Source organism: Limulus polyphemus, unplaced genomic scaffold (assembly GCF_000517525.1).
Source record: "Limulus polyphemus unplaced genomic scaffold, Limulus_polyphemus-2.1.2 Scaffold237, whole genome shotgun sequence".
Lineage (NCBI taxonomy): Eukaryota > Metazoa > Arthropoda > Merostomata > Xiphosura > Limulidae > Limulus > Limulus polyphemus.
This window is the reverse complement of record NW_013665847.1, coordinates 403,668-416,115: the sequence shown is the minus strand read 5'-3', so window position 1 is coordinate 416,115 and position 12,448 is coordinate 403,668. Positions and strand designations below refer to the sequence as shown.

General features: G+C 32.7%; 1 protein-coding gene across 4 annotated transcripts in view; it reads left to right on the top strand.

The window, feature by feature from the left end:
* The window catches only part of LOC106478647 (transmembrane and TPR repeat-containing protein CG4050-like), a 109,536-nt gene that overhangs the window by 87,605 nt on the left and 9,483 nt on the right, over positions 1 to 12,448 (top strand). For all 4 annotated transcript variants that reach the window (XM_013939203.2, XM_022382279.1, XM_022382280.1 and 1 more), the window contains exons 8-15: positions 993 to 1,245; positions 1,662 to 1,810; positions 3,358 to 3,441; positions 4,407 to 4,544; positions 4,841 to 4,934; positions 6,144 to 6,278; positions 7,326 to 7,408; positions 11,532 to 11,604. In XM_013939203.2, the coding sequence (XP_013794657.1) occupies positions 993 to 1,245; positions 1,662 to 1,810; positions 3,358 to 3,441; positions 4,407 to 4,544; positions 4,841 to 4,934; positions 6,144 to 6,278; positions 7,326 to 7,408; positions 11,532 to 11,604 (1,009 nt within the window). The remainder of the gene's footprint in view (positions 1 to 992; positions 1,246 to 1,661; positions 1,811 to 3,357; positions 3,442 to 4,406; positions 4,545 to 4,840; positions 4,935 to 6,143; positions 6,279 to 7,325; positions 7,409 to 11,531; positions 11,605 to 12,448) is intronic.

Here is a 12,448-nt window from a genome sequence, read left to right as displayed (position 1 = left end):
CTTCAGGTCATTGTCCTGCTTAAATGTGAATTTTTGACCAAGTTTTAGATTCTTGACTGACTCAAGCAGGTTTTCCTCCAGGATTTGCCTGTACTTTGCACTATCCATCTTTCCCTCAATTCTGACGAGCTTCCTAGTCCCTGCTGATGAGAAGCATCCCCATAACATGATTCTGCTGCCACCATGTTGGTTGACAGCTGAGATGGTGTTGACTGGGTGACATGCTGTGTTGGGCTTGCTCCAGATGTAATGCTTTGAATTTAGACTAAAAAGCTCAATTTTTATCTTGTCTGACCACAAAACCTTCTGCCATGTGTCTGCAGTATCATTTACATGCTTTGATGCAAACTCCATATGAGAAATGAGATGATTCTTTTTCAGTAATGGCTTCTTTCTTGCCACTCCCCCATACAGACCAGCTTTGTGTAGGGACTGAGATATTATCGATGTATGAACACTGACTCTCATCTCGGTTATGGAACTTTGCAATTAAATCTTTTAAAGTCATTGTTGGCTTCACAGTGGCATCCCTAACCAGTTTTCTGTTTGTCAGGTTGCTTAGTTTGGAAGGGTGGCCTGATCTGGGTAGTGACTGGGTATTATGAATACTTTTGCAAGGCACTGTAAACAACTTATCACCAGTAGCCAGAACTCCTGCACAAAAACTAACATAGAGCATACTTCTTATTTTCATATGTTGGGCAACCCAACAGCAGTAGCCAGAACTCCTGCACAACAAATAACATAGAGCACATTTCTTTTCCTCACATGTAAACAACCCAGCATCAGTAGCCAGAACTCGTGCACAACCATTAACATAGATACCTTATTTTTTGTCACATGTAAACAACCCAGCATCAGTAGCCATCTTTCTTGTACAACAACTAACATATAGCTGTCATGTAACTGTCTTTTTTTCTTTCTTCAGAAGTTTGACAGTTAGGCAGTTACATACAATAATTAACATTGAACTGTCTTCTTTTGTGTCACAGGTTTGACAACCCAGCAGCTGTAGCCACCACTCCTGCTCGGCAGTTAACCTATAACTACCTTCTCTCTGTCAATGCATGGTTGCTTCTCTTTCCTTCCAGTTTGTGCTGTGATTGGACCATGGGAACAATACCATTAGTGGAGTCATTCATAGATTTCCGTAACTTAGCTACATTAGGTCTTTATTTCTCTCTTATACTGCTAGTGTGGAGTGTCTTTTCATCAGATGATGGACATGCTGAAGTTGTTATCATGGTAGGTGTGTTTAGAATTGCAAAAATTTATTTAGTGCAAGGATGAATGTGGTAGATAATTATTGATATGAACTATAGTCCACATGTCTAGTTTTGATTTTTACTTTGCTGTAAGTTTCAACCCAAAAAATCTTGTAGCATTTGAAATAAGTTTTAGCACAAGTGAATCATTAAGATAAGTATATACTTGTGGCATGTGAAACTAGCTCAGTAGCTTATTCTGAATTTTTCGTTTTAAAGTTATTAGTTTTTAATTTGAAAATAACATTATTCTCACCATGTAACAAACTTTAAATGGGTAATATACCATTCTTAATTTGGACCTCTAGGAGCTAGATTTGTTGTTTCTTGAACTCATAATGCTAAATAATTATAACATATAAAGCAGTAATATATAGTTGTTTTATTGATGTCTAGGGTCTGGCCCTGCTGGTTTTACCATTTCTTCCGGCTTCCAACTTATTTTTTCCTGTAGGCTTTGTTGTGGCAGAACGAATACTATATACACCAAGTATGGGCCTATGTCTGCTGGTTGCTTATGGCTGGCATATTTTAATAGAGAGAATGTAAGTATAAGACCAGTTGGGTTTGTATGAAAATAAAACATTTTTTGTGATTAACTGAAGTTTGTAAATGTGTATCAAACTTGAGTTTTCAGTTTTTGTTGAAAATGTACGTTATTGGCCATTATTATTGCAAAAACAAGGATTTGTATTGGTCTGGTAAGAGAATGGATAGTTGGTAATGGGCAATGTTACAAGTTGATTTATAGATGAGCACTCTAAGCTTAAAGTACTTGGTCAGCTAACAAAATTAACCAATAAACATCATATTGAATTGCCACTTATCCTTACATCACCAAACTGGTACAATTTTTCAAGCAAGATTGGCATACCATAACCTTATTTAAAATATTCATACTTCTTCTTTCATATATTGTGTTAACCAAATCTTGTATACCTGAGTACACATATTCTCACAAGCCTCACTTAATTACCTACCTCTCCTTATAAAGGCATAAAGTGCCAATTTACTACGTTTTTTGCACCATAAAAATGTTTTTTTTACATCAGTCATGTTTGATTTGTAGCTATATTCCAAATAGCTAATAATGTATCATCTCTGATTCAAACAAAACTTTAGATGTGTCATTTTTAGTGTCAAAAACAGTCATGGTTAGTGAGATTGTTCCATTATGTGTCTCAGCTATATAAAGGGGTTATGTCTTGTAAAGATGTTATAACATCATTAATGTAAGATGTGTTGTTCACCACTGCCACCAAAACTTCCTGTATATCTTTCAGTTTTTCAGAATATTTCTCCCCCATGTCTGGTGTGTGTATATATATAGAAATGAAAGATCAGAACTTAAAAAAAAGAACAAATATATACAATTACATTTTCACCACCCCGTTTTATGTATACCACTTTAAGTCTGTAAGTGTCTTCTTTGCGCACTGAAAGTGTCTCTATTTATGGCAAAATATAAAAATTTTTAAAATGGACTGACTAATGTTTAAAACATCCTAAGTTACCATGTTTGTCTTTTTATACCATAATATGTACTTTCCAAATTATTTGTATTTTAACATTTTCAAAATCTCTAAAGAATGGAAATATCAAGTACTTTAACTAGTGTAAACATTAAGATCAAAATTATGAGAATTTTAAACTTGCCCAAATACCTTTTTCTGTCTCATGTCACTTACAAGTACATAAAGAATTTATCCAGTTATACATTGTGTGTTAATGAACTTCACGTTTATAGACAGTTTTGTATTTTTGTACTTTTAGAAACTGAGAAATCTGGTAAATTTTAAAATCACTATAAGGTGTTTGTATTTGTAGTTGTTGTGGTAAAAAAAATGTTTTTAGTGTAACTCGTTTAAAATCTTGGAATCTCTGATTTTGATGGATGGAATCACTTCCAGTGCAAAATAGTTTTAATATTATCAGAATAATTTATTTTGCTAGAAAAACCAGCTGGTATTTCTTGACTGTTATATTCAGACATCTTTAGCATGAAGTTCGGTAATCACGTGTGTGAATCATATAATTGTTTTTTCTTCCTCTGTATTTTTACCTTAATTTTTTATTGAACTTCTTCATATAGAAAGTGGAAACCCATGCTCTGGATCTTGTTGACTGTGCTTGTTTTATCACATAGTTTAAAAACTATTGTTCGAAACTTTGACTGGTAGGTTGCAATTTAAGTTCTGTTTTTTTCTTACTTCCATTCACATGTATTGCTGTTTTTCTCCTAGTATTTCCAGGTATATACTCGTTTATTTTTCTTGAAAAAGTTTACATCATTATGGTACTTTAGGAAAATTCAACACATGTCCAGAGTTTGTCTTTCTGTTAGAGAAAAATCATTGAATTTTTCTAATCACATACACATAGGATGTTAACAAAATTTTTTGAGTTCAATCATTGTTAGAATTCTTTCAAATATTAACATTCACGGGCCTATAATACTTCTCAATGTATATGGATCAATTTAATAAAGTAAAGTATATAGATTATCGTACTGGAATGTAAATAACAGAAAATTGGACAACAAAATATGAATTGGACTAAAAAGTCAATAAAAATGTTTTATTTGTCTTTGTATACTTGTGTACCCATTTAATGTTTTTTTTAAATCTTTTATTAATTATAATTCTGTGCTGGTAGCAGTTTTGCACACACATTGTAAGTTCAATGTTTAATGAAATTGTATTTATTTGCTGTATGAGTTATTTATGCAAAAAAATACTGAAAATGATGTTTGTTAACATTTTATGAATTACACACCAGAAAGATCTATCACCTCTACTAAATTATTATTGTTTTTTCAGCTTTAACAGGACTTAGCACATCTATATTGTCATATTTACCTAACCCAGAGCTAGAACTAAAGGAGTATAGGAAGTACTGTAATGGAAAATAAACACTTGATTTCAGTTGCTTCATTAAATTTTAATTCAGCATACTTTGTGCATGTGGTATTTAAATATTATTTCTGTTACCTTTAAAAGCAAGTCCAAGTTTTTGTTGTTTTTATCTGAATTTTAAATCAACTTGTAGCTCATCAGAGAATATAGAGGATTTGATCTTGACATAACAAGCATGTAAGACATTGCATGTACATATTAGTTAAAATGTTTTTCTGCATCTTAGGAAATCTGAATATACATTATTCATGGCCGGATTAAAAGTAAATAAAGAAAATGCCAAGCTATACAATAATGTGGGTCATGCTTTAGAAGGTGAAGGAAATTACCAGGAAGCACTAGCATATTTCCTCGAGGCTGTTCGGTAAGTGTCTTGAATCTTAATTTTTATTGTAGGACCTTCAGATCAGTTACTTTAATTGGTTTATGTAATAGATAATGCTACCTATATATATATTACATTTTTCCAACTATTGTATCTGTCTATCTACTTACCCTATCATCCAACATCATTACATATAAAAAATGAGTTAACAGCTTTTAATATACTTCATGTGTACCAGTAATCAGTATACATGCTGTGCAGACATACACAGTTTCAACACCTAAAATCTATAATTGGAATAATAATTTTACCAAAATAAGCTCTTGTTTTCTTAGTGCCCAAGATGATGATATTGGAGCTCATATCAATGTTGGAAGGACATACAACAATCTTCAAATGTATAATGAGGCGGAGGAATCCTTTCGGAAGGTAAAATTCTATAATAAAAACACCAGTCAACAATAATCTTCTGTAATAATCTGTTTTAATATTCTAGTCATCTATAGCTCTAATAAAGGAAAGCTATAGTTAATTTTCTTCTGTAACATTTGTGTTAAAGGTATTGCTTACAAAATCAAGTAACTAGCAGACACAAAATAAGCAGATAAATATAGATAGAACTCAAAGAAAGTATTCCTTACAATTAACTCATTTTTTTCATCTCTTTTTAAAAAGCGTATCAAAAATAAACTCCTATAAAATCACATTTTACTAAAAGTAACTAGTTCTGTTTTGATTTTATTTAATATTTTTTTTTTGTGTGTATTTGATCTGCAGTTCTCTAAGCACAAACAATTTGGTTAATATGTAATTCAGGCTGTAACGTTTTTATTATGATTGTATGCTTGAATTGTGGTGGAATTATGCATTTAAAATAAATACTTATATGTACTAATCTTCAAAATAGAATTTCATCATTAACATTATCTGCATTGAATATTACAGATATAGTGTGGTTGAAATTATTATGTCTTCCTTTACTTTCACTCATGCTTTCTTATAATTTTTAAAATTTACTTAGTTAAACAAAATTACTTTATTTTTAGCAATATACAAGCTGTATTGTAAATAACTTTATAAATAGTTCTGTAAACTTTTTGTTTTTAGAAAATTTGTTCTTTGGTGTACTTTCAAGGTAGCTATATAGATATATTTATTGTAAGGTTCTGTGGGGTAGCTTTCTGAATCATTGATGTAGTTGGGATGATGAGAGCTAAATGAGATATTTTTACAGCAAGTGAGCATAATTACATCTTTTTTTGTTTATTTTTATCATTAATTTGGTTTTGGTATGTAATTTAAATGAAGTCATTAAAATTATAAAAGAATAAAATGTTCAGACTATTATGAATATGAAGGGTTCAGATCTTATTGTGTTATTTTATGTGTAGTTATTGTTATAGTTCCTCAAACTGGGAAACTTAAATTTTCTCAAAAAGTTTTATTTATTGTTTTTATTAAAGTTGAGGATTATAATTAATTGAAGACGTATTTTAATGTCGGCACTTTTATTTTTCTGCTGAAATCATAAAATAAAAAATGTTCCCATTTTTTTGGTTTTGTATGTGTTCTTTCTAAGTATACTTTTCAAAGTCACAGTGTGTTTGGGGTTACATGAATATAATTTTTAATATTTAGGCAAAAGCTTTGCTTCCTCGGCCCAAGTCTGGAGAGCCATATAAAGCAAGAATTGCTCCAAATCACTTGAATGTCTTTCTCAACCTTGCTAATTTAATCTCTCGAAATAAGAGTCGTTTGGAAGAGGCTGATGCTGTGAGTATAACATAAAAATGTTTACAATTAAATCATATGTTGAAGTTTTGAAATTAAAATTCCAAGGAAAAAGTACATTCATACAAGCAAATAGGGATAGAATTTTTGCTTTTATGCTACAGGATTGTCAAAACTTACATAATTATAATTTTTTAAAGAAACTTTTGTAAGTAAAATATTTCCTGTGTTTTTATCTAACTATATATTCACTTTTGATCTTGCATTTTTTGCAATTACATATGGATTTGTAATTCTAACTAGGAAAATATTGGTTATAGGGATTATTCATTAGTGTAAATACAGAATTCAAATTTCAACTGAATCTTCCTGGCTACATATATATATAAATTCATATGTGATTAACAATAATCTTTATTCTTTTCAAAACATTGCTCACTATATTGGAATTTCTAATTTTTGCAGTATTATACAGAGACCAAATGAATCAAAATGAAATTGTCTTTTGTATTTTACTCATAACAATTTCATACTTTGATAAATTCGTTAGTTAGGTTTCTACATTTTACCTGTCTATAGCTGTGATTTGTTCAGTCACTTAGTTTTTCCACTACCCTTCTTCAATCTTTACTTCATGCATCTCCTTAAATCCTATTTTCAATTCTATTTTTTATAAATCTCACTTTTGTTTTGTGCTGTTTCCTTTATACATGTCCCATAGCGTAAAGTATTAATCATTTTAATTGTCAATAGATTTTTCCATTGTAATTAACACTCCCTGTTCCAATAAGTTTATGAATATCATTACACCTTTGTGTTCACTTAAAAAAATATAAAAAGAACCATCCTTTGAGAGTACTTTAATTTTTTAAACTGATAATTTATGTGCGATTAACTCACGTAACTTAGAGTTGATGTAAGACAGATGACATTTATACAATAATTCTGAAAATACATTTTCATAAACGTATATATCATATATTGAACATAAACATATTTTCTTTTCTTCTGTGAGACAGTAGTCAGTGAATGATGTTGCACAATATTACAGACATGTATGACTTAAATAATAAAACTTATTAATTCCAGCTTTACAGACAAGCTATCAGTATGAGGGCAGATTACATCCAAGCATATATTAACAGAGGTGACATTCTAATCAAGTTAAATAGGTATGAGCATCTATTTATCTGTTTTTAAACAATAATCATAAGGAACGTTTGATCTAATGGTGAAATCTTTACTTTCTGCCCCAACAATTAATAGTCTAATAGTAGATGAAAATGACACTTTTACACACCTGGAAAAATCTGATGTTTTCACTCGGTTAAAAATCAAGAGATTGGAAAATTCTGATATAGTACATTACTTCCTCTCACATAAATAACTATTCTCGTTCAGTGCTGCCCTCTATATGAAAAACATTTTTTATGCATGTCACAAGCCTCCATTGGAATTGACTGATTCCAAAGCGTCTCATGACACATGTGACTCCCTCTATTCAATTCTACCAAACTATGACTTCTTGCTTGGCAGTACTCTTGCTCAGATGTTTTTCTTTTGATGTTCTTTGTATGAATCGTGATTTTGATAGTTTAATTTTAGAAGTGGGATTTCTTCATTATTATATTTTTTCTTTACACTGAAGTATCTTTTAATTCAATACAATTTACCAGTCTTAATTTTTTTCTCACACTTACATATTTTACATCAAACATTTTTCTTTTATTTACATATTTCTACAATGAATTCTGAGGTTCATGTTACCACTTCGGATGTTATTCTTCCAGCACTATTATCACAGTGATCTGGCTTCTCCTAACACTTAGCCTCTTTTCTGACTTGTTTCATTCGCCCTTCCTACATGGATGTTTCTCAATGCAAATGGAATTTTTCCATCGTTGGTTTCTGGGTCCATGGTTTTACCCTGATCAACCCATTGTTCTTCATCATGCATATTTCCTCTCTTGACTTTTGGATCTGGGGCACTTTGTCCCACATCTTTCGTTTTTCCCGATCTCTCAGGTACATACCTCTCCTACACTTTACCTGTGGATGTGTTCCTTCCAGATTTGTCTTCCACCACAGCTGGCTGCCCTTCCAGATGGGGATATTAATGTGGTCCTGCACTGACTCACTATGCCTACATTCGAACCACTCTCCCAGTGCTTCTTGTTTCACTTTCCCTCATGTCTTCCTTCCTTCTCCTATTTGCCTGTGGATGTCGGTGGTCTGTTTATTTGCCGTCAATGTTTCAAACACTCTTTATTCTTCTATGTATCTTCTACTTTCTCCAGATTGTTTTTCCTCCTTCACACTTTGGTGGCTCATGAGGATACCTCCTTTGTTTAGGTACTTTCCCTTCCCTTCCACACCTTTATCCTTGTCCTGATCCGGATAGACTTCTATGTCCTGTATGTGCTCTTCTGTGTTATACTGCCTGCACGGCTTCCTTCTGTGTCCATTCCCACCTCCTAGCAACTGTCCTCTTTTCGTGTTCTTTCTCCTTCCTCCTTCACCAGTTGGGCTCAGTTTTTCATTCAATTGGCTTCTTCCTCTTTATTATCTTCCTCTCGTATTTTGTTCCGAGTGTTTTCTCACCCAGTTCGACACTACCTTTTCATTGGAATTTCATCTTCATTGTCCTTTAAAGGTACTTCTTCAATCAGGCACATGGACTACCCAGGATATGTTCGTCTCTAACTATTTGCACTGTATTGCGGTTTTCTTCCTCTTCAGGTTATTGTCTTCTGCCTGTAGATATTCTAGAATATCAGAATTCAGTGAGACTTTGAGTGGGTAAGTTGTTGTTGTTTTTTCTTATTTTTCCTTTTCAGGGGCCCTTTTTCCTTTTATAAATGCTCATTGTTTGGATCCTGCTCTGTGGTGAGTGATGCCCGACCAGGTATTCTTTAACTGTTCAAATCTGCACTATCAAGCCATGTCGAATTGCATATTATAATTCCATGGCCGTTTGTAGGTTTATCCTACAATAGAATTGCTTCATAAGTTTGTCCATCCTGGAACATACTTACCCATGGATTACATGGGTAAAGCAGAAGGAAATAGCTGCGCATCCCTGTCGTGCCTTGTATTGAATAAATTGGTATGATCTGCTTTAAAATATTGGGTTTCTTGGTCATCCATTGCACTATCTGAGGTGTTGTCATTCCTCCATACTTTCTACCACGTTTTACCCCCCTTTTTTTCAGTTGAGACTAAGGGCAGCGGTGGTCTGCTGGTGTAGATGATGTGATATCCTCCAATCTGAAACATAAAAACAAATGGGAGTTAGACGTCAAAATTGCAGTTTACCCCTTCCATTGGGATTCCTCATCCTACCACCATGTGGATGTCGGTTCCAAGTATCCAGGTTTTGTATTTAGAGTATAACCAATCAACATAAGTCCTCACACATCTATTACAGATGTTTATATTCCTCCCTCATTTATACTCCATCAGTGTTGTGGGTCACGTTATAGGTAATTGCAGATTGTTGTGGTCCTTTCCCTACCACTATCCCTCGCTGTATCTTATTCCGAAGATGTTAATACACTTGGGATGGCTGTGATCAATTTCACTTTTGAGGGAGATGGCTTGCATTATGTAGACATCCTTTAGTTACCAGATTTCAGGTTCTTGGATCGATCTATCAATTTAGCATATTCACATGTGCCTCGTTTATGAGTCAGGTGGTACTAGATTCCCTCCAGTCACATGAACTTGAGGTGAAGATGGTATGATCCTCTTTCTTACCCCCACATGGATGTTGGTACCTTGTGGCTGGGTTTTTGGATTGTAGTTGACTTGCCACTAGTATGTTCTTCTTTCCTACCTCCACATGGATATCAGTTCCTGGTGGACTGGGTTTTGGATTGTAGTTGACTTGCTGGTGGTATGATCCTCTTTCCTACCTACACATGGATTTTGGTACCTGGTGGCTGGGTTTTGTATTGTAGTTGACTTATCGATGGTATGATCGTCATCCTACCCTCACATGGATGTCAATTCCCAGCAGCATGGGTTTTGGATGTAATTGACTTGCTCTGTATGGTCCAATTCACCATAGCCATTCTATACCTATAGGCACATCCTTTTTATTTTATACACTTTTATAATTTCTGGGATTGAGTTTCATAAATATTGCATGGTTCGGATCACATTCTGTCTATAGCTCTCTCCCAGTTGGATGTGCTCCTCTGTTTTCTGCCCCTATATGCAACATCTTTCTACGATGGGCAAGGAGTATACCTGGTTCAGAAGTGGTGCGGTTCCTCACATCAGATCTTAGAATCTCACTGTCTCATCTTAGGGACTGTCCTTCAGATGCTTTCAAAAGATGCATCTTTCTTTCCCTCACAATGGTCCCTCCACCTGTTCAGTGTAAGATTCTTGCTAGTTATGTGAGGAGAGGTAATATATTATATTGGAATTTATAATTTTCTTACACTGAAAATGTATTTCTGATAGGTACTTACCTCCTCTCCCACTTCCCACCTTTCCTCTCCCACTAAAAACGGGTGCTTCCATTTCCATTTTCCATTAAATAGGAGTTGCATGTATCGTAAGAGTATGTTGCACTCTTATTGGTGGAGGGTTGACACATGATGATTTGCATGAGAGATGCATTGGAATCAGTCAATTCCAATAGAGGAGAGATTAAAGGCATGTGGGATGTGTAAAGTTTTTCATATAGAGGGCAGCACTGAACAAAAATAGCTATTTATGTAAGTAGAGGTAAGTATCTACCAGAAAAACATTTTTAGTATAGGAAAATTATAACTTTTGAGAACCTGGATAAGGCAAACAAATGTAATGAAAGAATTTGAGGATTGCCAAATATTCCAGATGAATTATATTCAAAATTGTTTTTTTTTAGCAATATTTATTATTATTTGTGACAGAGTAAGATTAAATTAATTTTTACATTGTATTTTCTCGTAAAGGTTTGAAAGAATAGAATGTTCTTGAAGTTGGGAATCCTGAATTTAAGTTTAAGATCACGAAACTTAATATTTTTTTTATGCAATAGGATAATGTATTGAAATACAAATACAAATTTAGATAACTTGTTTTTATCATATTTATTGAGCTTATTATAATTTCAGTAAACAAAGTGGCTATGGCTATGTCATTAGTATCTTTATTCCTGTAAGAAATAAAAGAATATTCAAAATAATTTAAATTACTTTGATGTCTCTAAACCCTTATATATTATAAATATAATCTTCTTTTTTTTTCTAATAATCCTGATAGATTTATTTTAACGACAATGTTTTTGTTTTTTCTTGGCAGAACACAAGAAGCTCAGGAAGTGTATGAAAGAGCCCTGCAGTTTGACAGCAGCAATCCTGATATTTATTATAATGTAAGTCATCGTTTAGTTTATAAGAATTTAACAATTTAAGCTGTTGAAAATATAATTACAGAATTGAAGAAAAACAAGACAATTGTACGTTTCACAAATACATTATTTATTACAACCATGGTTTTTGCCTGTACCTGATGATACCTTCACTGTTGAAACTATAGTTGTAATAAATGATGTATTTGTGAAATGTACAATTGTCTTGCTTTTTCTCAATTATGGAGTTTCACCAAGTTCTGATGGTTTCAAGTATCAATTATAGAAAATATAATTGTTACCAAGTCTCATCATGATTTGTTAACTGTTTACATAAGTTTTAGTAAATCTTTTTTTTCTTTTTAGAATGACTTCAAATTGTAACATGAAACTACATTCATTTATTCTAAGTAGCTTTTAGCTCGTAACAGTATACATCTATTTGTAATTAACTTTTATTGTTTTATTGCCCTTTTAATTACCCTTTGAACAGTGTCTAACTACTATCCATGCCATTATAAGTTGTAAATCACTCTGGGAACATGCAGCTCATGTTATGCTATCAAATTACATTACCCATGAGCTAATACGAGTTGCGAGTTGCTCCATGTGAGTGCCTCGTGGAACATTTTTATGATATCATGATTATTATTTATTTTACCTAATTAAATCTTAACTAACCTGAAAATATCCCTATTTTTACATTGTAATTACTTTTATAATATTATATAAAGAATAAACATGAAAAACAAGAAATATAGTACTTGTCCAATCTTCTTTTTTTTTGCTGTCGATTGTCAATGACACTTAACCCTACTTTTAGTATACTAATGGTAGTAAGGCACTAAATGTTTATTTAATTAAATAA